We start from the raw sequence: 26203 nt of genomic DNA on the forward strand, positions 1-26203 counted from the left end.
TATTATTCTCAGCTTGTTACATGGATAGGAACGGTTAGAGGAATATGGGCCAAACACAGACTGATGGTATTAGCTTAGAGGGGGGACATCTTGGTCAATATTGACAAGTTGGGTCGAAGGGTCTGTATCTCTGTTGTGTGAGTCCATGACTTATGACTAAAGGGCCTGTCCCACTTGCGCGTCATTTGCGCGTAATTTACGCCACATCGTTTACGCGTCACGACGCACGACGCGCACGTGATGCGTGCATGGTGATGTAGGCAGGGATGTGCAGTCGTGCACGGCGCCCCAAGATTTTGGGATGTACAAAATCTTCACGTGCCATCTGCGTGATGCACAAATGACGCCCAAGTGGGACAGGCCCTTAAGATTGAGTTAGATGAGCACTACAAGCCCAAATTGTCATGGGTCTGATGGGGAAATGAAAGATTAAACACAAAGTACAATTGGACTTATCTGCAAAAAGTAGAGAAGATGAAAAAATCACTTCAACTCAGATGAAATAAAAGTGATGTTATTTTATCCTTGTGCCAAGTGAGGCTGTGTGATTGAAGGTCTTTACATCATAAAGGCAGCCCTATTGTCCTCTGTGATCTGCTCTCTGTGGAAAAGTCACCAGCCTCGTCTGCACACACAGTAAGTAGCCTAACTCTCTTGTATTGTGTAGGAAAGGCCTGCAGATGCTGCTTTAATATAGATAGACACAAAATGCTGGAGTAACTCAGCGGGAAAAGGCAGCATCTCTGGAGAGAAGGAAAGGGTGACGTTTCGGGTTGAAGTCAGCAGAAGGATCTTCAGTCTGAAGAAGGATCTCGACCCGAAACGTCACCCATTCCTTCTCTCCAGAGATGCTGCCTGTCCTGTTGAGTTACTCCAGCATTTTGTGTCTAGCCTATACTCTCTCAGCCATTTCTATTGTGACTGAAGCGGTTGTAAATGTTACATCTAATAGTGTCGGCTGCACGGCATCCAATCGCCTTTCCTCCAACATCCAACTGCAAATGTCTGCTCCATCCCTGTCCAAAATAAAGACAGGAAATAGACACCAGGTCCGGCATGATTTGTGGAGACAGAAACACAAGTGGGTTTATTTTTAGGTCAATGCCTCTTGTCAGAACAGGGAAACATAGAAAATAGGTGCAGGAGTAGGCCATTCGGCCCTTTGAGCCTGCACCGCCATTCAATATGATCATGGCTGATCATCCAACTCAGTATCCCGTACCTGCCTTCTCTCCATACCCCCTGATCCCTTTAGCCACAAGGGCCACATCTAACTCCCTCTTAAATATAGCCAATGAACTAGCCTCAACTACCTTCTGTGGCAGAGAATTCCAGCGATTCACCACTCTCTGTGTGAAAAAAGTTTTCCTCATCTCGGTCCTAGAGTGATAGTGATAAAGGGGATAAAATAGTGATAAAAGGGCGAAAGATGAACACCTGAAAGCTTTCCCTCCTCACACTTCACATCGATTACATGCATACGTTCAGAGTTATCTCCTGGTCAGTCCAATGTCTTACTTGCCTTCATTGCCACTGGCTCTGGGAGTTACCCAGTCACTAGGACATCCATGAGCTAAGCAATGATACTGCCACAAAACACATCTCCCTGTCCACTGTGTATATCGAGTGTGTGGGATTCCAAGGGATTCAGGTGCATTCCTCAATCAATCCCAAAAGAACAGAGAGCAGAACAGCAGGGACACAAGATAGACACAAAAAGCTGGAGTAACTCAGCGGGACAGACAGCATCTCTGGAGAGAAGGAACAGGTGACGTTTCGGGTCGAGACCCTTCTTCAGACAGTCTAAAGAAGGGTTCTTGACTCGAAACGTCAGTCTGAAGAAGGGTCTCGACCCAAAACCTCACCCTTTCCTTCTCTCCAGAGATGCTGCCTCACCCGCTGAGTTACTCCAGCTTTTGATGTCTATCTTCGGTTTAAACCAGTTCCTTCTCACACAGCACAGCAACAGGCCCTTCGAAACAGGATAACCGATTCACACATCGCCCGTTCTCACAAATGGCCAGATGACCTATTTTAGTGATGTGGCTGGCGTGGTGCTACTGCTGCCTCACTGCTCAATCCTGAACTCTGGTGCCGTCTGTGTGGAGTTTGCGCGCTCGCCCAGTTTCCGTCGGGTGCTCAGGTTTCCTCCCACATCCCAAAATTGCACCAGTTGGGAGATGAAATGGCTGCCCCCCCCCCCCCCCCCCCCCCCCCCCCCCCCCAGGTAGAAGGTGGTAAGAAAATGGGGGGAGTTCAGCTTGTGTTCACACATGTGGAGCCTGACTCAGGCATTCGCCAGATCCTTCACTGTTACTGAAGCTAACCATGGTTTGATGTCCCTGCAGACCTCGGCACAGACAGTGGGCAGTGCGGCAGTAGGCATGCTGGTCACCAGTGCTCAGCCCTGCAAGGTAAGCACAGCAGCAAGCAACCCAACGTGCACAGAGACACAAGAACTACAGGTGCTGGAGTCTAGAGCAGAACACACAATGCTGGATTAATTCAGTGGGTCAGTCAGCATCTGTGGAGGGAATGGACAGGGGGCGTTTCAGACTGCCTCCTTCACAGGGAAGACTATCAGGGCCTATGCCAGGAATCATAAACACTTCCCAGCAATAAGTCACAAAGGAGAAGGAGAGGCAGGAAGTGGTGGGATGGACCGCTCTGGGGATGGGAACCTGGAGCATAAAGCAGACCGAGCAGCATCTGTGAGGGCAGAGGGACAGTGCGTGTTTCATGTCGAGGCCCTACGTCAGCACTGAGTGGGGAGTGAGGCAGGGGGTGGTGGTGACGGCAGGAGCAGGGGAGGTGGGGGAGGATCATTGGAGCCAGGCATGGGGAATCAGTGGCAAACTCTAATCTCTCTTCCCTATTGCACCCGCCTGACACCACCTGACACAACAGCTGACTGGATACGTAGACAGGCAGCCAAACACCTCCTCGAAACATGGGAGTTTCCTGGGGCTTGTTGCTCTCTGAGTCACTCCTTCACACATTTATCAGAATCAGAATCACACTTTACTCGCCAGTATGTTTTGCAACCTAGTTTTGAACTTCTCTTGATTATCAGTTAAAAAGGATATAACCCTGAAATGTAGCATTCAGGCAGAGTGAGGGCTTATTAAATCTTCCTGCAGCGGGAATTGAGGACAAGAGTAACAATGTCTCATCATAGCTACATCGAGCCCTGATGAGACTGCACCCGGCATGTTGGGGGTAGGTATGGGTACAGGGACACCACCCTGTCCAAGGAAACTTAATTTGGAATAGACAAAGTGCCACAGAGTCATTGAGTCATAGAGCTACAGGTCCTTCCTCCTAACTCTTCCATGGTGACCAAGTTGCCTCAACCAAGCTAGTCCCACTTGCCAGTGCCTGGTCTATATTCTTTAGGGTGGCAAATGGCTCAGCAGTAGAGTTGCTGCCTTACAGTGCCAGAGTCCAGAGTTCGGTCCTAACTATGGGTGCTGTCTGTATGGAGTTTGCACGTTCTCCCTGTGGCCGCACGGGGTTTCCTCCGGGTGCTCCGGTTTCCTCCCACACTACAAAGACGTACAGGTTTGTCACTTTTAGTTTATGTTTTAGTTTAGTTTAGAGATACAGCGCGGAAACAGGCCCTTTGGCCCACCTAGGCTGCACTGACCAGCGATCCCTGCACATCAACACTGCCCTACACCCACTAGGGACACTTTACACACACACCAAGCCAATTAACTTACATAGGTACACAAAAATGCTGGAGAAACTCAGCGGGTGCAGCAGCATCTATGGAGCGAAGGAAATAGGCAATGTTTCAGGCCGAAACCCTTCTTCAGAATTAACTTACATATCTGTACGTCTTTGGAGTGTGGGAGGAAACCGAAGATCTCGGAGAAAACCCACTTGGTCATGGGGAGAACGTACAAACTCCGTACAGACAGTTCAAGTTCAAGTTCAAGTGAGTTTATTGTCATGTGTCCCTGATAGGACAATGAAATTCTTGCTTTGCTTCAGCACACAGACAGCGCCTGTAGTCAGGATCGAACCTGGGTCTCTGGTGCTGCAAGCGCTGTAAGGTAGCAACTCTTCCACTGCACCACCATGGCTGCTTAATTGGCCTCTGTAAATTGCCCCTAGTGTAGAGGATGTAAACATGGGATAAGATAGAACGTGTATGTGGGTGATGGCTGGTCAGCATGGACTTGATGGGCCGAGGGGTATATTTCCATGCTGTATCTCTAAAACCCTAAAAATGAAAACTAAAACTCTGCCAAACATTTCCTTTCCATGAAATTGTCCCACATTGTCATTGTGCCCACCTATACCACTTTGTCTGGCAGTTTGATCCATGTGCACACCATACTATATGTGAATATGTTGCCCCTCAGGTACTTTTTATCACCTCCACCCTTATCCATATTTAACCAAGAGATTGTGACCTCCCTTTCACAACCCAAGGAGGACTTTGTTGCTTTTGCAGTGCAATCAACCAATAAAGATCTTCCTTGCAGTTTCTTGTATATTTACAAACCAACAAAGCTCTCTCTGCCCATCATTTGCTATCCTCTCATTCTAAAGAATTGTCCCGACCTGAAACATCATCGATCTATGTCCTCCAGAGATGCTGTCTGACCCAGTTACTCCAGTACTTCCCGTCTTTTTTAGTAAACCAGCATTTGCAGTTCCTTGTATCCTCATCACCTGTATCCACTTGCCAGCGATGCCCCTCCCCCCACCTCTCTGTTCCAGCTCTCACCCCTCTACCACCATCAGTCTGAAGAAGAGTTTCGACCTGAAATATCATCAATGCTTTCCCTCCAAAGATGCTGCCTGACCTGCTGAGTAAACAACCTGTCCCAAGCATCTCATTTAAACGTTGCCCCTCTCAGCTTGAAGTTATCCCCCCTTGACTTTTCCACCCTGGGAGAAAGGTTCTGGCTGTCTTCCCCATCTATACCTCTCATATTTTTCTATACATCTATTAGGTCTCCCTTCAGCCTTCAAACTCTCCAGAGAAAACAATCCATGTTCATCTAACGTCTCCTTGGAGCCAATTCGGGCAGCCTGTGGTAAACATCTTCTGCACCATTTCCTAGCCTCCACATCCTTCCTGTAATGGGGTGACTAGAACTCCTCACCAGAGCTGCATCATGATCTCCTGACTCTCATCCTCAGCTGAGGTGGAGATTGTTATTGCGTGATTAGCTGTAAACATTTAAAGAGGAGCTGCTGTCGATCCTGGAGGAGCCTAGTTTGGTGCAGTTGGTGATGTATCTCCTGGGTGCTAACCATTTCAATTCCCCTTCCCATTCCCACACTGACCTTCCTGACCTGGGACTCCTCCACTGCCAGGATGAGGCCACATGCCAACTGGAGGAACAGCATCATATATTCTGCTTGGATATCTTACATCCCAGCGGTATAAACATATTCTCCAATTTTAAATAACGCCCTATCCCAGCCCTTCTGCCTTTCCTAAGCCCCCCTTTGCCCTTTCCTGTGACTCCGCCCCAGGGCAACATCATTTCTCCCTCTTCCGCCCTCTGTCCGCTTCCACCTCCATCCCTCCCTCTGTCTTTACACTTCACTCCTCCTCTCTCCTATCTTCCATCCTTTTGTCTCCTTGTCAACTCTAGCCTTTGTCACTCACCCCATGCATCTACTAATCAAACCCCACCCCCTCACCTGTATCCACTTATCACTTGCCCCCACCTCTCTTTTCTAGCTTTTTTCTCCCCCTTACTGCAATCAGTCTGAAGAAGGGTCCCAACCTGCAACGTCACCTGTCCATGTTCTACAGAGATGCCGTCTGACCCGTTGAGTTACTCCGGATTCAGAAAAAGTGTCTCGACCAGAAATGTCACCCATTCCTTCGCTCCATAGATGCTGCCTCACCCGCTGAGTTTCTCCAGCATTTTTGTCCACCAGATTCTCTGCCTCTGTTTTGGCTGTCCAGTATATTCTTAGTCTCACTCCAACTCCAGAGGCAGATGAGTGTAGATTTAACCATTCTCTGAAGACACAGTTGTCCATTGTGCGAGAGAGTTTGTTCTCGGCACATCCTCCCCTTCATCCTATTGAGGCTTGGTGGTAGATTGGACGTCGACTGTTTCCCTAACAAGCGTTGACCCACTACCGGGGTATTCAGTGTTGACCCAGTCTTTAGTGTACAACACAATTCCACACAGACATGGCAAATACTGCATTAGGGGGACCTCATTCGTAACTGTCACTGTATGTCATGTTGTTACTTGTGGGTGGAGCACCAAGGCAAATTCCTTGTATGTGAATACTTGGCCAATACTTACTTACTTACTTACTTACTTTTAATATGGTCACACTGACCTTCATTTCTCCAGTTTCAGCATCAGTATACATTATCCTTATCCCCAGGCCAGATATAATTGAAGCCAGCTGTATTCCATTAAGAGACGAACATGATTGCTTCTATAAAATCTCTGGACATGTGAAGGAGCTGCCATGGGTCTGCACACACTCACTGAGTGATGGAAGCAGATTCAGCACGCGACCCTTCTTCAGACCCATTTTCTCCAGTTCCCTTTTATGACACTCATGGGGATTTCTGCTGTTTGTAAGGCAAGAGCCACATTCCTCCTGGACCTGACTCTTCATGCGTTGCTTTGGGGAGGTAAATAGATGCAAAGACTTGGGATTCCTCTTGGTCGGTGGACTGCACATATACAGGAGTTGGGGCAGACAGAGAGAGAGAGAGAGAGGCTGGGAGCATGAGACGGGATGCATAGCTCCCGCTGTGACCTCAGCTGTTCCCATCCACGCACAACTTGAGCTGGTGTTTGGAGCAACAGCTGGTGGAAATGTGCGCGCGAAGAACTCTCGTTTCACTCCTTCATTTCAAATTAAGCCAGTAAATATCTTTGCCAAAATGCAATCAGTAACAGGCATTCCTTTTCAGTGAACAGTCATTCTGCTGTCAGTCTGGGACGATTCGAATATAACTCACCCCATCTCACAGGCACCAGCCTCATCCGGATAAGGTGCACCATCTACATTACATTGGCAGCCAGTGATTCAACAGCAAAGACAGATACAAAGTGCTAGAGTAACTCAGTGGGTCAGGCAGCATCTCCGGAGAAAATGGACAAGTAATGTTTCAGGTCGGGAGCCTTATTCAGTATTTTGGCATTTTCAACCTTCAATGAAGGGTTCCCATCCAAAACCAGAATCTGCATTTTTTTAAATTGCATTGTTTTAGCAGCATTTATGCTGTTCGTAAGGCAAGAGCCAGATTCTTTTTTGACCTGATTCTTCTGGTGTTGATTTGAAGAGGTGACTAGACGTAAAAACGCAGGGTTGCTGGGGGGGGGGGGGGGGGGGGGGGGGGGGGGGGGGTTCCTCTGTCTCAAATGTGACTGCTTTGAAGAATGAAGCAAAATTGAGCCTTTACCATGTGGGTCACATCCCAAGCAGCATCACATCCCTTTGCCTGGGATATGGAGCAAAGGCAATACAGGGTTCAGAGAGGGACTAGGAATGGTGGGACATACTCAAGGGGCTGTGTGACGCCCTGTACATGTTTCTACAGTTGACTTAAAGGAATCAACAGAAGTGGCCACAATACAGAAAAATAAATAGTGCACTTTGGAATATCATCCTGAAATTCCTTCACCATGTCGATCGCTGGGAACACTGGAATTCTGAACGCTGACCTCTTCATTTGAGAATTTGTGAGCATCCAAGGATGGATGGGATTTACATTCTCACTCTCTCTCCTCTGCACACTTTATACAAATTGCAGACTGTCCAGGACCACCCACAACTTGGAGAGTTTGCATCTCAAAATGGTAACCGAGGGCACATAGCAGCGAGAGTGGTGCAGCGGGTAGAGCTGCTGCCTCACAGCACCAGAGATCCAGGTTCGATCCTGACCTCGGCTGCTGTCTGTGTGCAGTTTGCACGTCCACCCTGTGACCGCGCGGGTTTCCTCCGGGTGCTCCGATTTCCTCCCAAATCCCAAAGACTATAAATTGCCCTTATTGTGTAGGCAGTGGATGCGAAAGTGGGATAACATAGATCTAGTGTGATCGATGGTCGGCCTGGACTTAGTGGGTTGAATGGTCTGATTCAATACTGTCTCTGTAAACTATACTAAACAAAATGGCTGCCGCCACAGGTCCACCCAGTGAATGCAGGGTCCACAATGAGGAGGGTTCAAATCTTAAACTGGAAGAGGCCGCAGCAAGTCGTAAGTAATAGCAAACCAGAGCCCAGAGCAGTTTGGCTTTTGGACGTGGAGTAAAAGGAGCCTTTCTCTGGATCCAACCATGTGGTAACTGATCTGCAAGTGCTTGACACTGACACCAACATGTCTGCGATATTTCATGCCCACACCCAGCACTGACACTGATGTTAATGAAGCTTGGCTGGGGTCTGATCATCAGCAAGATCCAAAGCAAACGGAGACAGTTTAGTTTAGAGATGCAACATGGAAACAGGCCCTTCGGCCCAGCTAGTCCATGCAAACCATCGCCAAACCTACTATTTCACACTGGCTCTATGTTATTCCACTTTCTCATCCACTCCCTACACAATGGGGGTCAGTTTACTGAGGCCAATTAATCTACGCCCCTGGGAGGGAAGAGGAAACTGGAGCATCCAGAGATAACCCACGCGGTCACAGGGAGAATGTGCAAACTCCACACAGGCAACATCCAAGGTCAGGGTCTCTGGTGCTTTAACCCAGTGGCTCCACCAGTTGATTCCAATTTGCTCAGAAACAGGACCTTCAGTCCATCACATCCACGCCAACCATCAACAGCCATTTGCACTGATCCCACATTAATCCCGTTGTTTATTCTTCCCACATCCTCAATGAGGCACTGTTACGGTGGTCATGGGGAATTTCAATATGCAGGTAAACTGGGAAAATCAGGTTGCTACTGGATCCCGAGAGAAGGAATTTGTAGATTGCCTATGAGATGGCTTCTCAGAGCAGCTTGTAGTCAAGCCTACAAGGCAAAAAGCAATTCTGGATTTAGAGTTGCGTAATGAACAGGATTTGATTAGGGAACTTAAGGTAAAGGAACCCCTAGGAGAGAGTGACCATCATACCTTCATGAAAAATCTATGCGGAAACGATAAAATGTTTACATATTCCGGTAGACATTTTTCCCGTCAAGTCCAAAAACTACTTATCTGAAAATGTCATGCTTTAGTTCTCGACATGACTGAAAACGTTTAAAAATACTTTGAATGTAAAATGGTTTTTACTGTTAAAAATCATTCCTCATAGCTTCCAACACACTTTGGTACAAAGTTGCAAGACAGCAACATTGGCAGCAACACTCTGAACTTTTCAGCTCAGTGGCAGCTCACAGCAAGTGCACCTGATGTTTGCAACAATGTTGACATCGTAGCTCCTTGCAGGACAAAAGAGGGAGTGTCAATTGGTATTGCAATTGGGGATTGGAATTTTTTTTCAACTCCAGTGCCCCATGGGGAAGGCTCACGAACTATGATCTTTGCTGAGTGCTCGAATCTAACCTTCGACAACGGGTTGAGTTGGAGGACCACACCTCCCGTGGGGGCTACGGGTGGGGGAAGGGTGCGTTGGGGGAGCAGGCCTGCACTTGGTCTAGTAATATTTTTTAAATCTGCAGTTTGAGAGGTAGACGATGAAATCAAATGTGTCAGTATAACTGTTGAGCAAAGATAAGGGCCTGTCCCACTTGCGCGTCATTTGCACGTCACGCAGATGGCGCCCGAAGATTTTGTACATCCCAAAATCCCGTGGCGCCGCGCATGATCGCGCGTTGCTGCCTAAGTCACCACGCAACATGTGCGCATTATGGGGACCATGCGCGCATCACGTAAATTATGTTGTGTAAATGACGCGCAAATGACGCCCACGTGGGACAGGCCCTATACCCAGCAGAGGCATGAGGGGGAAGCTGGCGAACGTTGACTGGATAGGGACCCTAGCAGGGGTGACGGGAGTTTCTGTGAAAAATTTGGAAGATGCAGGATCTTTTCATCCCAAAGACGAAGAAAGATTCTAAGGGGAGATTGAGGCGACCGAGGCTGACAAAGAAAGTCAAAGACAGCATAAAAGTTAAAGAGAAGGCATATATATTGCAAAGATTAGAGGGAGCTTTTAAAAACCAACAAATGGTAATTAAAAAGACAATAAGGGGAGAAAAGATGAAAAATGGTAAGCTGGCCAATAATATAAAGAAGGATAGCAAAGGTTTCTCCAGATGTATAAAGCATAAAAGAGAGGCTAGAGTGGAGATAGGACTGCTGGAAATTGACGATGGTGAAGTAGTAATGGTGTATAAATAAATGGCAGATGAATTGAATGGATTTTCTACGTCAGTCTTCACAGAGGTAGATGTCTGCAACGTGCCTGAAATTCACGAGACTCGGGGCAGGAGTTAGTGGAGTTGCTCTTACTAAGGAGAAAGTGGTTGGGAAGCTGAAAGGTCTGAAGTTGGCTTAGTCACCTGGACTGCAGGGTTCTGAAAGAGGTAGCTTTAGACATTGTGGAGGCATTAGTTGTGATCTTTCATAAATCACTAGAGTCGGGAGTGGTACCGGAGGACTGGAAAATTGCAAATGTTACTCCGTTGTTCAAGAAGGGAGGGGGGCAAAAGTGGTTAGCCTGACTTCCCTCTGGTTCCAGCTGTCCATATTCACCTGGTTCCACATCACCTTCTGGCCTAATTCCTTCCCCTCCCCCCCCCCATACCTCTTGCCCCATTCATCCATCATCCCCCACAGGTCCTACCTGTTATTTCCCCTCCCCCATCTCACCCCTCCCCCTCAGCTTTTCATAGAAACATAGAAAATAGATGCAGGACATCCCAGGGATCAGTCTGGTGAACCTTCTCTGTACTCCCTCTATGGCAAGAATGTCCTTCCTCAGATTAGGAGACCAAAACTGTACGCAATACTCCAGGTGTGGTCTCACCAAGACCCTGTACAACTGCAGTAGAACCTCCCTGCTCCTATACTCAAACTGGCCATCTCCCTCCTACAAGCGTGGTCCGGATGCAGGGATTCGACCTGAAACATCAACCGTACCATACCCTCTGCAGACCCACAGGGTTCCCCCAGCACTTTGTGTTTTGCTCCAGATCACAGCATATTCAGTCTCTTGTGCCTCCAGTGTGTTGGGCTCCAATCCTACACCCCTAGGTCCATGCCTCAGCTCTGGGGAAGCAGAAACCTCAGGAACCCACTGGAGGTGAAGATGGTGCACCATCCTTGGGGACGTCCGCAGTGGGGCTCAGCGGTCCTGGATCGACAGCTGAGGCTGTGATCTCCCACCGTCCCAGGGACGCCGTGGACCGCGGGCAAACTCTGTGCGTCTGCCACATGTACTCGTGAGGAAACTCAGCATGACTTCAAAATTAGAATCCCAGAAATTCCACAGTGTGTACTCCTTAATTCATCAACATACAATTGTATGTTTCAACTGTATGAAATGTGTTAAATGACAATGAGTGGACGCTTCAAGTAATTCTATATATCTGACTGGACACTGACGAGCTTGAGTCACACTTAAGATTGATTCATTGAAAGATACAGCGTGGAAACAGGCCCTTCGGCCCATCGAGTCAACACAGACTATCGATCACCTGTTCACACGAGTTCTATGTTATCCCACTTGTTACCACTTTGCTCTTAATTTAATTCTAAGAATCTTTAGAATTCTCCTTATCTGACCTGCCAGGGCTATCTCTTTTATGTTTGAAATTGTTTGAATGATCTAGCTTGAAAACAGGCCCTTCAGCCCATCGAGTCCACACAACCATGGATCATAGTTCTAAGTAATCCCACTTTCATATCCACTCCCTGCACACGGGGAACTTTACAAAGATTCATTAACCTACAAACCCACAAGTCTCTGGGATGTGGGAGGAAACTGGACATGCATTCACAGCGAGAACGTGCAAGCTCCACACAGACAGCACTACGGTCAGGATTGAACCTGGATCTCTGGTGCCATGAGGCAGCAGCTCTACCCGCTGCGCCACCGTGCTGCCCCTTGCTTTCTGAAACCAATAAATTGGGCACAGATCATGGTGTGAATCTGTTATCGTCATCTGCACTTCTACGTGTTATAGATCTCAGCGAATGTGTGATAACTTTGCAGAACAATAAATATTCATTCTTTTTTTTTGCAGAAATAACCATGGCAACGTGTCGTGGGTCGGGTTCCCACAGAAACATTAGCTGCAGCAGATGGTAAGTTCAACAGAGATTCACCGTATTCTGCACATGGAACTGGACAGGTTACATAGAGATATCAGTTCAAGTCAAGCATGTTACCATCGGTACTGGGAATGGAACAATGAAATTCTGACTTGCTGCAGCTTTTACAGACATCAATGCAATAATACACAAAGAAATATGCAATAATCCATCTTACAACATTAATAATCAGTAATACTAGGTCATCGAAGTGCAAAACCGATGTACATATGTAACCAAAAACAAAGTCCATGGTAGATCGATGCTGAGGGAGGCTTGTGGTTAGTGTTATGCATGGTTTAGTTTAGGTTGGAAATACAGCACAGAGACAGGCCCTTCGGCCCACCGAGTCCGCACCGACCAGCGGTTCCCGCATTCTAACACTATCCTAGGGACAATTTACATGTATACCAAGCCAATTAGCATACAAACCTGTACGTCTTTGGAGTGTGAGAGGCGGTCATGGAGAGAATGTACAAACTCCGTGCAGACAAGCACCCGTAGTGGGGATCGAACCCGGGTCTCCGGCGCTGCAACTCTACCGCTGCACCACTGTGCCGCCCGCGGTGGTTATAGAGCCTTGTGGTTGCTGGGAAGAAGCTGGTCTTGAACCTGGTGATCATGGTTTTCACACCCCTATACATTGTTCACGATGGTAGGAGTGAAATGAGAGTATTGGTGACACTGGCTGCCGTTTTGCAGCAGTACTTCATGTAGATCCCTTCGATGTTCATGTTACCAAACCAGGCTATGATGCAACCAATCTATATGTCTCTACCGTACGCCAGTAGTGGTTTGATAGAGTATTCGGTGATATAGGGAATCTTCTCAAACTTCTAAGAAGGTTGATGGGCTTTCTTTATGATTGTATCAATGTGCTGGGTCCAGGACAGATCATCAGAGATATGCACGACCAGGAGCTTGAAGCTGTTGGCTCTCTCTATCTCTCTCTCTCTCTACCACAGTCCCGTCGATGAAGACAGGTTTGGAGACCCTCAGCTTTCCTTTCCTGAAGTCAACAATCAGCTCCTTGGTCTTACTAACATTGTGAGCAAGATTGTTGATCTGGCACTCTCAATCATATTTTCAATGTCCCTCCAGTACTCAGACCTATCGTTCCCCGTTATTCATCCAACTCTAGTTGTGTAGCCGGTGAATGTACAGATGGCATTGGAGCTGTGCCTGGCTACACAGTCATGGGTATAGTGAGTAGAGCAGGGGACTGAGCACACAGCCCTGAGGTGGTCCTGTATTTATGGTCATCCACGCGGAAGTGTTGTTACTAATTCATACCTGATTGTGGTTCTGCCGATGAGGAAGTCAAGGATCCAGTTGCATAGAGAGCCTGAATGTGGTGATAGGTTTAGTGGTGATGATGGTGATGTATTCCAAGCTGTCGTCGATGAACAACAGCCTAACGTACGTGTTGTTATTGTCCAAGTATTGAGAGCCAGCAAGATCGCATTGATCCATTGATCTGTTGTGGCGGTAGGTGACCTGCAGCGGGCTCAGCTCCTTATTAGGGCAGGAGTCGATATGCGTCATAACCAACCTCTCAAAGCACTTTACCACCCACAGAATTACTGGACATGGTTTAGTTTTTTTTGGTTTAGAGATACAGCGCGGAAACAGGCCCTTCGGCCCACCGGATCCGCGCCGACCAGCAATCCCCGCACTTTAATACTATCTTACACCCACTAGGGACAATTTTTACATTTCCCAAGCCAGTTAACCTACAAACCTGTACGTCTTTGGAGTGTGGGAGGAAACCGAAGATCTCGGAGAAAACCCACGCAGGTCACGGGGAGAACGTACAAACTCCGTACAGGCAGCACCCGTAGTCGGGATCGAACCCGGGTCTCTGGTGCATTATTCGCTGTATGGCAGCAACTCTACCGCTGTGCCACCGTGACTGCCCCAGGTGATCACTGTGATATGATAAGGCGACAGAGAAATGTGCAGTAAGTGTGCAAGGTGCTCAGTTCTACACATGATCTTATTCGCGCCCCTCCCTTGATTGGTAACTTTCTCTAGCCCTGCACCTCATAGACACCCATGTTCCTCCAACCCTGGCTTCTCTTTAGGGCCCACCATTTGGGCTTTGCCTGGACTTGCTCCATCCCCTCCATCTGCATGCCTCTCTCTTTCTCTTCTCAGACCAGATCTTCATATCCAAGCCCTCTGACCAGATCTTTACTGGCTTTACCTTGCAGTAAACGCTATTCCCTTATCATGCACCTGTACAATGCGAATAGCTCGATTGTAATCATGTAGTCTTTTCCGCTGACTGGTTAGCACGCAACAAAAGCCTTTCACCTCGGTACACGTGACAAAAAACTAAACTGAGGTGTCAAACCTGCAGCAGCCAGCCCTGCCTGATCTTCAATCTGAATTCGTTTTTGAATGAGTTTGCTTGTTCCAGCATTGTTCTAGAGCCTGGAAAAATGTATCTTTTATTCTAATCCAGGAGTCAAAAGGAAAGCAGCCAATAACTCATGGGGAATTAAAAATAATTGTGTGTTAATGTCTTTGCACCTTTTAATTTACCATTCACAAACACAGTTGGAAGTTTGTTAGTTACCTGTTTGTTAGTTGGCAGATTCTCAGGCAAATGCTGGTTTATTCACAAAAGATCCAAAACGCTGGAGTAACTCAGTGGGCCCGGCACCATCTCTGGAGGGTATGACTTGGTGACGCTTTGGGTCACGGCACTTCTTCTGACCGATAGCGGTGATGGGAATGGGGGTTAGGGGGGGGATGAAAGCTGGAAGAGAGGAGGGTCAGGACAAACCCTGGCAAGTAATAGGTGGATACAGGTGAGGGGGAGGGGCAGAAGACAGGACAAAGGCCAAAGATGAAAAGACAGAAGGAGTGGGACAATGAGACAATGAATGCCGAGTTGCAAATTGTGAAGCTAGGGGAAGACATATTGGTGGAAGTGGAGGGGAGAAGTAGGTTTGAGTCCAGGTGGGGCACAGGGGAGAGAGGGGGAGAAATGAAGGGGGGGGGCGGGGGAGGGAAAAGGGGGAGCGGGGGGGGAGAAGAAGGGGGGTGGGATGGTTTGTTATCTAAAATCGGAGAATTCAATGTTCACCATTACCGAAGATAGACACAAAATGTTGGAATAACTCAGCGAGGCAGGCAGCATGTCTGGAGAGAAGGAATGGGTGACGTTTCGGGCCCTTCTTCAGTCTTCAGTTCTATCTCACACATTTCACACCATTACCATTGGGTTGTGAGGTACCCAAGCGGAATATGAGGTGCGGCTGTTCCTCCTGTTTGCGCTGGGTCTCTCTCTGGCAATGGAGGAGGCCCAGGACAGAAAGGTCATTGTGGGAATGGGAAGAGGTGTTAAACTGGTTAGCAACTCGGTGATCCAGCAGGCCTTGGAGAACCATGAGCGAAACGGCGGCAAGTCTACGCTTGGTCTCGCCGATGTACAGGGGGGCTAAACCGGGGAGCACCAAACGCAATAGATGTGGTCAAACAAGCTTAACTGCATTGAAGACCTGAACTGTGGATGTGTGGTGACCACAGCCAGTGTTGCTTTAGGATTCCTGTGGAATCTCCTGAACAATGTGTTGTAGATCCCCTGCAAGCTGCTGCTGCCCTCTGGTGGGCGGCTGCATTATTGTACGTCAGCATCACCTTGCAGACTTGATCACTGACAATGGTCACAGCCAGAGACATAGGATTCACATAGCACAGAAACAGGCCCTTCGGCCCACCATAGCATGCTGCCCTTCGTGTACAATAATCCCAAGTGCCACCCATTGGCCCATTACCTTCTAAGCCTTAGTGGTTAAAGTCTGAAGAAGGTCTCTGAGAGTCTTGCAGCATGAAAACTTCAGTTAATCTCGCTACGCAAAGCCAACAAGCCCCGTCTACACTAGTACCACCGGCCAGTGTATGCCTCATATACCTCTAAACTTCTCCTATCCATGTACATGTCCAAATGTTTTTAAGACATTGTCATAGTTCTTGCCACAAATACCTCCACTGATAGCTCGTTCCATATACCTACTTCCCTTTGTGTGAAAACGTGGCCCCTCAGGTTCCTATTAAATCTTTCCCTCTGCACTTTAAACCTATGTTTAAATACTGTGCATTTACCCTAACTATTCCTCTCATGATGTTATAAATCTCTATAAGATCACGCCTCATTCGCCTGCACTCCAAGGGATACACTACCTCTCCCTATAGCTCAGGCCCTCGAGTCCTGGCAACATCCTCACAAATCTTCTCTGCACCCTTTCTATCTAAACATCTTTCCTATAAAACTGGACGCAATACTCTAAATGTGGCCTCTCCAACGCCTTGTACAATTGTAACATGATCCCCCCCAACCTCTGTACTCAATAGGGTGATTTCACGAAAGGTCACTGGGTCATAGGTCTTCACGCACGGAGCCGCAAAATCCAACAGGGGTACATACGTCAATAATGCCTTAGTTTTGATGAAATGCAGTGAGCAAACGCGATAATTCCCGATATTTTCTATCTTTATATCTGCACAGCCAACAACTTCCCTTCAGCTCTCTCTTCTCTTCTCTTTGGAACTCCTTCACGGTCACCCCGACTGGCACAGTTATTTACAGCGCAAAAACTAACCGTTTTCGCGGTTTTTAACAGGTTTGAAAGTACGCGTTTCTAGCATCAATAACATGTACCGGAAGTCACGCTTGTACCCCAGTTGGATTTTGCGGCTCCGTGCGTGAAGACCTATGACCCAGTGACCTTTCGTGAAATCACCCTATACTCTTGATTGATGAAGGCCAATGTGCCGAAAGCCTTCTTAACCGTCCTATCTACCTGTGACAAGGAAATATGTACTTGCACTCCTTACTCCCTTTGCTCTACAATACTCCCATGGGCCCTACAATTCACTGTATGGGTCTTGCCCGGGTTAGAATTCCCAATTTGCAACACCTTGCAATTCTCGGTATTAAATTTCATCAACCCGCCTTCCAAACCGATCAAGATCCCCCCCACATTTTTTGACAACCATCTTCACAATGTACAATACCACCCACTTTGGTGTCATCTGCAAACTATGACCCGACCCATATCCATGCTCTCCAGAGATGCTGCCTGACCCGTCGAGTTACTCCAGAACTTTGTGTCTTCTTTTTGTAAACTAGCCGCTTCGGTTCCTGTGTCTTCATTAAAATATACGTCTGGATACTATAAATGTTGTGAGAAATGCCTCGCTGCATAACCCCCATCGACAGCGTGTTCCAGATTCCAACCATCCTCTGGGTGAAAAGAAAATCCTCAGATCTCCTTTAACTCCTTTAAACCAACGCTGTCTGGTGTTAGATGTTTCTGTTTTGGGAAAAAGAATATCTGCCCCATTCTCTTCTCTCCTAATATTGAAAACCTCAATCAGGTTCTTCCCCACTCTCTTCCACTCCAGAGAAAACTCACAACTGAAATCTTCCATCCCAGGGACCATCCCGGTGAATCTCCTCTGCACCCTCTCCATTGCAATCACATCCTTTTGGGCAACCACAACACTCCAGCTGGGACCTAACCAATGTTTACAAAGTTGTGCCGTGAACTCCTACCTCTTCTATTCTAGGTCCCAGCTTATAAAGAATATCATCTCATGTGCCTTCTTCATCCTGCTGTACTGCCACCTTCAGGGATCAATGGATCTTTACACCAAGATCCCTCTGGTCCCCAATATGGCCCCATTCAAATATCACTGTACCTTAACTGGTGTATGTGACAATAAATCCAAACTCAAACTTGAACGTCATGATGTATGTCCTACACTTATCAAACCTAAAATGCATCACGTCCCACTTATTGGAATTGTTCCATCTGCCATTTCTCTGTCCAATTTACCATCTGATCAATATAATTCTGTAAAGTGAGATTATCCTCGCTATCACCAAAAATATCATTTTTTATGTCATCTGCAATTTATCATACCTCCTACAGTCCTATCCAAGTTGTTAATCCTTATAGAACGTAGAACAGTTCAGGATAGGGACAGGCCCTTCAGCCCACGATGTCTATACCAAGCGTGATGCCCAGTGACAGCATTCCTGCCATCCTGCTTATGATCCATAATCCCTCTATTCCCTGCATAACTATGTGCCTGTCTAAAAGCCTCGTAATCACGTTTGCATCTGTGTCCACCACCACTCTTGGCAGCTCGTTCCAGGCACCCACAACCTTCTGTTGAGCCACCCATCACGTTACAAGAAAGCTACCTGGACTAGAGGGTGGAAGCTATAAGGAGAGACTGGATTGCCGCCCCCATAGCGAGGTATTGTGGAGACTTGGGCAGAAGGCTTAGCAGAACTCTACCTGGATTAGAGGATATTAACTTTAAGGAGAGGTTGGAGAGATTGCTTTAGCTGGAGCGTCGGAAGATGAGGGGAGACATGAGAGAAGTATATAAAATAATGTAGGCGTAGATGGGGAAGTCAGAATCTTTTACCGAGGGTGGAAATGTCAAAGATTAAAGGGCACAGTTTTAAGGTGAGAGGGTCAAAGTTCAAAGGAGATGTGGTGGGCAAGTTTTTTTCATGCACGAGTGGCGGGTATCTGGAATACATTGACTGGGATGGTGGTGGAGGCAGATACAATAGTGGCATTTAAAATCCTTTTAGATAGGCACGTGGAAATGCAGGGTTTGGAGAGATATGGATCATGTGTGGACATTGATGGCCCTGGGTGCTGTTCCTGTACTGTTTTCATGTTCTGAGAGTCTAACCATCATCTCCAAACATTCACTAGCATTGAAGAGATGGACACAAAGTGCTGTAGTAATGCAGCGAGTCAGGCAACATCTTTGGACAACATGGATGGGTTGTGTTTCAGAAGGATCCAGACCTGAAACGTCATTGATCCATGTTCCACAGAGATGCTGCCTGACCTGCTGAGTTACTCCAGTGTTTTGGTTTAATCCAGCATCTGCAGTTTTTCCTACATTCTCCAGCATTCTTTGTTGAGTCCATTACATGGCCACAACATGAATGAGTTCTGCATCTTCAAGGACATTGACTGGAGCCTTCCCGCTGGCCCTGAGCAGAGTCAGGATGGAGACTCTCCACCTGTCTGGGTGGATGCAGCTCCATACATGGCCTGCTCCTTGGTCTCTCCCCACCCACTTACAGTCCCTGCCCCACGATGTGAGTTTACCCAAGAGCTCTACCGAGTTTTAAAAAAATCACACTTGTGGTACTTCATCACGAGTACTTTTGAAATTTTTCAGTGTTGAAAAAACTTCACGAGTTTCACGAGCTTACCGCGTTTCCCGAGTACCTGCCGTTAGTGTTACGAGCCGCTACGAGACATCCACGAGCTCCGACGTGCCCGCTACATACATTCTACGTACTTACCACGAGTTTGATTTTTTTTTAAACTCGGGAGAGCTCTTGGGTAAACTCGTATACTAGGACAGGCCCTTAACACACTCACTCTCAACAAGGGCACAGTGCCCACAGGACCAGCATCAAAAGCATATCTTAGCTCAGTGCTTCTTTCACAGTGTCAGTCACCCTTCAGTCTTCATCACAAAATTTCATTCACCCTCGACTAAATGCTCTTATGTTTCTTGGTAATTTTCATCTTATCCTCCCTTGTGTATAATATCTGAATAAATTAAGTCATTCACCCTTCATTCACCACAAAATAATCTCATTCACCCTTGGGTGAACCATTCACCAGTTTAAGAAGCACTGCAAGGGCCTGACCCACTTGGGCTACATTTGCATGTAACACAGATGGCGATCGAAGATTTTGTACATCTCAAAATCGTGGGCCGCTTCGCACGGCCGCTCGTCACTGCCTACGTCACCATGCACCATGTGCACGTAATGCACGCCATAAATGAGCTTAACGATGTTGTGGAAATTACGTCCAAGTGGGTCAGGCCCTCGAGCTTTCTTAGCTCTGAGATGGCAAAGGAATTACAAATTCTCCAACCTGCACATGGTCTCTATTTTATTTAGCTTTTAATCCCGTTGTTATGGAAATACAGACTGAATGTGGGAATACAGCAGTGTAATCGGGATGTGAAAGTGAGCCTATTATTGAGGATAAGACACAAAGCTGAGCGGGTCAGGCAGCATCTCTGGTGAAAATGGACAGGTGACGTTTCAGGTGGGGTCGGGTCGGAATGCAGTCTGACGAAGGGTCCATGGCGTCCAAAGATGCTGCCTGACTTGCTGCGTTACCCCAGCACTTGGTGTCTATCTTTTTCAATGCTGGTGAATGCTTTGGAGATGATGGTTAGACTCTTAGAACATGAAGACAGTACAGAAACATCATCTATCCAGTGAGATCTGCTTCTTCAGACTGAATGTCTGACAGAATTTATGTGTAGTTTATGTGAGTAAGTTTTGTATAATTGATGCCCAAGTGCCTGTGAAGCTGCTGCAAGATTGTCATTGTCCCTGTAGCACACAGTACTTGTGGAGGTGAAAATAAAGCTGCTTCATTCACCATCTACACCCCAGGCATGAATGTTGGGCAGTGTGGGTGGGGCACAGGCAATGGAGAGCCCTTGTTGGGGGATTTGATCGATTGAAGGATACAGCATGGAAACAGACCCTTCAATAGGCCCATTGAGTCTACACCGACCATCGATGTTACCACTCCTTGTGGAAGTTCTATGTTATCCCATTTTCTCATCCACTCCCAACACACTCGGGGCAATTTACAGAGGGTTAACTAACCTACAAACCCACATGTCTTTGGGATGTGGGAGGAAACCGGAGCACCCGGAGAAAACCCACACGGTCACGGGGAGAATGGGCAAACTCCACATAAGGACAGCATCTGAGGTTAGGATGGAACCCAGGCCTCTGGCGCCGTGAGGCAGCAGTTCCACCCGCTGCTCCACTGTGCCAGCCTCATGACTTTGAACAAACACGGAGGTAGTTTGGAAGCAGAGCAGGGATTGGGAGAGGTGGGGGGGATGGGGTGAGGTTGGGGGTGGTGGGATGGAACTGCCTCAGGGCAGGGCATGGCAGGGACCGAGAGCAGATTATGGAGTGACAGGTCTGCTGGTATAACACTGACAGGTTTATTTACATTATTCACATACATGGTACCCAGTAGTTTTATTATAATTTCAAGTTAAATAAGAACGTGATCACCAGTGATACAAGAACAGTCACACTGCCGCTCCTCTCGCTGCGAGTGCATGTCGTGTTGCATTAGAGTGTCAGTTCATAAGGTGCACAGTAAAGACAGCAGAGTGTCGGCCCGCTCTGTCCAGTACAAGCAGACACAGCCACTGGCCATGGCTGCCTCTTCATCACGGCACTCCTCACTCCGCTAGACTCTACTCCAGAGCCCGCTGTCGCTTCTTGTGGAAGTTACATGTCCGTAAACATCTTTAAAACATTTAAAAATAAACAAGGTAACAAATTAAAAGGAGACGAGGTTCGGAGGGGCCGGAGTCTGCGTGGACACACGCCCCCGTCTTGACCGCTCCTTCCGGCCGCTTCCTGCCGTCGTCCCCACTTCCGACACTGAGTAGAAAGCCGTGCTTGGTAGCTGGGGGGGGGGGGGGGGGGGGGGGGGTTGCTGAGGGCAGTTGGGGGGGGAGGGCGGGCTTCACATCCCCAGCTCTTCAGAGGATTTCTGAAATGAAATGGAAAGTAGTTTTCAGCAGAGGCATAGAACAGAGAAGAGTACAGCACAGGAACAGGCCCTTCAGCCCACAATGTCTGTGCTGAACATGATGCCAAAACCCAACTCCTAGGTGCCTGAACGTGATCCATATCCCTCCTTTCCCTGTTCATCCGTGAGGCTCATCTAAATCATCTTGACACCACTATCACATCTGCCTCCACCACCACCCCTGGCAGCACGTTCCAGGCACCCACCACCAAGATCCCTCTGTGCATCAATTCTGATATATATTTTCCCCTTCGTCCTCGTGGGACAGTCTCGGACCAGAGGGCATAGCTTCAGAGTAAAATAATGTATCTTTAGAAAGGAGATGAGGAATTTCTTTACTCGGAGGGTGGTGAATCTGTGCAATTCCTTGCTGTGGACCAATTCAGTGTATAATGTTCAGGTGGAGATGGAAGGATTCTCGATTAGCATGGGTGTCAGGGGTTATAGGGTGAAGGCAGGAGAATGGGGTTAAGAAGGAAAGGTACTGTAGATCAGCTATGATTGAATGGTGGAGTAGACTTGATGGGCTGAATGGCCTAATTCTGCCCCAATAACGAACTTCTGACCTGGCAAAGGGCAACACCTCACACCTTCTGCAGTCATGACCCCAGTGGGCCTGATCTGCGAGCAAGGGGAAGGGGAGAAGCTGCCTCTCTGGGGGTCTCGGTAGAGGGGACAGGGAGGGGGGGAAGGACTCCGGGAGGGAGGATATAGTGGCAGCACAATACAGGAGCGCTCTGTGCCCTCTCGGAGTCATGGATAGACTGAGGAGAAGGCAAGGTGCCCAGTGCCAACAATAGAGGCCCAGCCAACGCCCCTGTCCGCACTGACCCGCCTGTCCGCACTGACCCGCCATTGTTACCCACTCCTCCAGCCCCCCCATCGAGATCTCCCACCCTCTCACACATGCACACTCTCACTCCCACCCCTCTCTCTGCCCCACGCAGTGCCCACTCACCCTCACTGACACCACCTCAACCCACACCTCTCACTCAGCTCCTCTCCTGCACAGCAATCTTTCACACACACACACACGTATATGCACACGCATGTACACACACACACACACATGCACATGTGCACAAGCGCGCACACGTACGTACACACACGCGCACACACACTCTCCCATACCAATTTTTCACACACACACACATACAGACCCCCATCCGTACAGACCATCGCTCACACGCACATACAGACTTCTCTCTCACTCTCTCTCTCATCCTCCCTCACACATACAGACCCCACTCTCTCTCACAGACCCCCCCCCATTGTCAGAGAGCTCCTGCACTCCCTCTGATCCACACCTCTCTGTTGTGGAGCGCCACCCACTGCCCCTCTCCGTACACCTTTACCTGCCACATGCTGGGACTGAATTCCTGTTGTCCTCTTAATGAAAGAGTTTTCCTCCTCGAAGGCGATGATGGGAGTGACGGGGATGTCCTCGGCTGTCAGGCTGCTCAGATGCTGCTTCTGCCCGTTACTGTCCACGCTTTCCACGGTTTCCTTCAAGCAGCCCGTATGGTTGGCGAGTTCCAGCACGCCTCCAAGTGTCGGCGTCACGGGGCAGATGCCATTCTCCTGTTTCTTGGGCTGGACTCCGTTGGTGAGCGCGGGCGGTTTCTCACCACTGTCCTCCTTTGGAGCCACCCTAGAGGGACAAAAGGCCGGCTTACAGACCCGTCTCACACCCATCCTCACCGAGACCCGCCCCTGATCACCACTGTGGAGGAAGGAACTGCAGATGCTGGTTTACACCGAAGATAGGCTGGAGTAACTCAGCGGGACAGGCAGCATCTCTGGAGAGAAGGAATGGGTGACGTTTCGAGTCGAGACCCTTCTTCAGACTGAGAGTCAAGGGGAGAGAGAGACATAGAGATATGGAAGGGTGCGGCGTGAAAACGTGAGATCAAGGAAAATATAGAATGGATCACTGTTAGCTGTGGGGAAAGCTAACGAGGCATACAATCAGTTAAGCAGCAGACGGTGAAACTAGTCAAAGAACTGGGGTGGGGAGGGATGGAGAGAGAGGCAAGCAAGGGTTACTTTAAGTTAGAGAAGCCAATGTTCATACCACTGGGGTGTAAGCTGCCCAAACAAAATATGAGGTGCTGTTCCTCCAATTTGCATTTGACCTCACTGACAGTGGAGGAGGCCCAGGACAGATAAGTCAAGTCAAGAGAGTTTATTGTCATGTGTCCCAGCTAGAACAATGAAATCCTTGGTCAGTGTGGGAATGGGAAGGGGAGTTAAAGTGTTTAGCAACTGGGGGATCAGGTAGATTTAAACGGACTGAGTGGAGGTGTTCAGCCAAACGATCGCCGAGCCTGCGCTTGGTCTCGCCGATATACAGGAGTCCACAGATGGAACAGCAGATACAGTAGATGAGGTTGGAGGAGGTGCATGTGAACCTCTGCCTCACCTGAGTGGACTGTTGGGGTCCTTGGACAGAGTCTAGGGTGGGGTGGGGTTATAGGGACAGGTGTTGCGTCTCCTGCGGTTGCCGGGGAAGGTACCTGGGGAGGGGGGCACTGCAAACCTTTGGAGAGGGTACCTGTCAACTCCCTGGAGTACGGAGCATTCAGAGCTGGTCTCACTGAGAACGGGGTGGCACGTAGAGAGGGAGGTGAAGGCAGCTTTTGGCACATCGGACCTTCATCAGTCAGGGCGGTGAGTGTAGAAGTTGGGGCGTTACGTTACAGTTGTACGAGATGCTGGTGAGGCCACACTTGGTGTGCTGCAGTTTGGCCACCCCACTACAGGAAAGGTGCCATTAAGCTGGAAAGATTTATGAGGACGTTGCCAGGAGGCCCTCAGCTATCGGGATAGGTTTGGCAGGCGAGGACTTTATTCCTTGGAGCGCAGGAGACTGAGGGGTGATCTTGTGGAGGTGTATAGAATCATGCAGGGAATACTCTTTATTCCCCCAGAGTACGGGAATCAAGAACAAGAGGACGTAGGTGTAAGGTGAGAGTAGCTAAAGGTAGTAGGAACCTGAGGGCAACACAAGAGGGTGGTGGGTAGATGGAGCGAGCTGCCAGAGGAGGTAGTTGAGGCAGGTACTTAAACCACATTTAAAAGATAGTTGGCCAGGTACATGGATAGGAAGCGTTTAGGGGGATATGGGCCATACGCCTGTTAATGGGACCACCTAAGGTCGGCATGGGTGAGTTGGGCCGAAGGGCCTGCTTGCAATGAAGTTATTTCCTCATTGTGTGTGGGCTGTCAGGATCCAGTGCAGGGTGAAGCACATGTGGAGCATCCCCCAAAACTAACAACACCTTCAAGCTGAATGGTTTTAACACAAGGAACTGCATGTGTCGGAAGGAACTGCAGATGCTGGTTTGAACTGAAGGTCTGAAGAAGGGTCTTGACCCGAAACGTCACCCATTCCTTCTCTCCAGAGATGCTGCTGCCTGTCCCGCTGAGTTACTCCAGCATTTTGTGTCTAAGTTCTATGTGAGAACTGGATGCTAGAATCTTGAGTAAAACACAAGGTGCAGGAGTAACTCAGCAGGTCAGGCAGCGTCTACGAAGGGCATGTCTTTCACAGATGCTGCCTGACCCACCATCCATCCAATGGTAATAAAGAGTGCAATGTTAGGGAACTCTGACCCATCCAGGTTTGGGGGGGAGAGAGAGGGGGAGAAGGAGGGAAGGGGAGAAGTAGGGAAGAAGGGAAGGGGAGAGAGAGAGAGGGAGAGAGAGAGAGAGAGAGAGAGAGAAGAGAGAGAGGGAGAGAGAGAGGGAGAGAGAGAGAGAGAGAGAGAGAGGGAGAGAGAGGGGTGGAGAGAGAGGGAGAGAGATAGGGGGGGAGAGAGAGAGAGGGAGAGGGGGGGGAGAGGGGAGAGGGGAGAGGGGGAGGGGAAGAGAGGAGGGGAGAGGGAGGAGAGGGGGAGAGGGGAGAGGGGGGAGGGGGAGAGAGATGGGAGAGGGGGAGGGGGGGGGGGAGAGGGGGAGGGGGAGAGGGGGAGAGGGGGTGGGGGGGAGGGGAGGGAATGGGAGAGGGGGGGAGGGAGGGGGGGGGGAAGGGAGGGGGAGCTTCAGCTGACGCCCGACTCCTACGTGGCACTTGGGAGGCCGGAGCTTGGCTGGGAGGGGGAGAGGGAGGGGGGAGATGGGAGAGGAGGAGGATGGGGGGGGGAGAGAGACTTTCGCAAACCCATGGCTTCTCTCCTATGCAGAGCTACAAGGGGCGAGGTAGAGAGGATAAAGAAGCTAAAATGTTTTTAAATGATTTTGTTTTGACTAGATCCGTTGATTGGAGTCCCTGCATCGTAGAGGCGCCTGCTGCTGCCCCCTTGCCCTGTGCTGTACTAAAGCACAGTCATGTTGTTGGACTT

At 48.7% G+C, this 26203-nt stretch overlaps 1 protein-coding gene and 1 long non-coding RNA gene across 2 annotated transcripts in view; one reads left to right on the forward strand and one right to left on the reverse strand.

The window, feature by feature from the left end:
* The first annotated feature begins 2351 nt into the window (after positions 1 to 2351).
* LOC129709624 (uncharacterized) lies at positions 2352 to 26199 on the forward strand. Its single transcript, XR_008725534.1, has 3 exons — positions 2352 to 2414; positions 12150 to 12210; positions 26113 to 26199. It is a non-coding gene; the product is annotated as an uncharacterized LOC129709624 (long non-coding RNA).
* The window catches only part of map7d1a (MAP7 domain containing 1a), a 178416-nt gene continuing 172364 nt past the window's right edge, over positions 20152 to 26203 (reverse strand). Inside the window, 2 exon segments of the mRNA XM_055656091.1 lie at positions 20152 to 21821; positions 23216 to 23511. Coding sequence (XP_055512066.1) covers positions 21811 to 21821; positions 23216 to 23511 — 307 coding nt within the window. The 3' untranslated portion in view covers positions 20152 to 21810.

The sequence above is a fragment of the Leucoraja erinacea genome, chromosome 26, assembly GCF_028641065.1.
Source record: "Leucoraja erinacea ecotype New England chromosome 26, Leri_hhj_1, whole genome shotgun sequence".
Taxonomy (NCBI): domain Eukaryota; kingdom Metazoa; phylum Chordata; class Chondrichthyes; order Rajiformes; family Rajidae; genus Leucoraja; species Leucoraja erinaceus.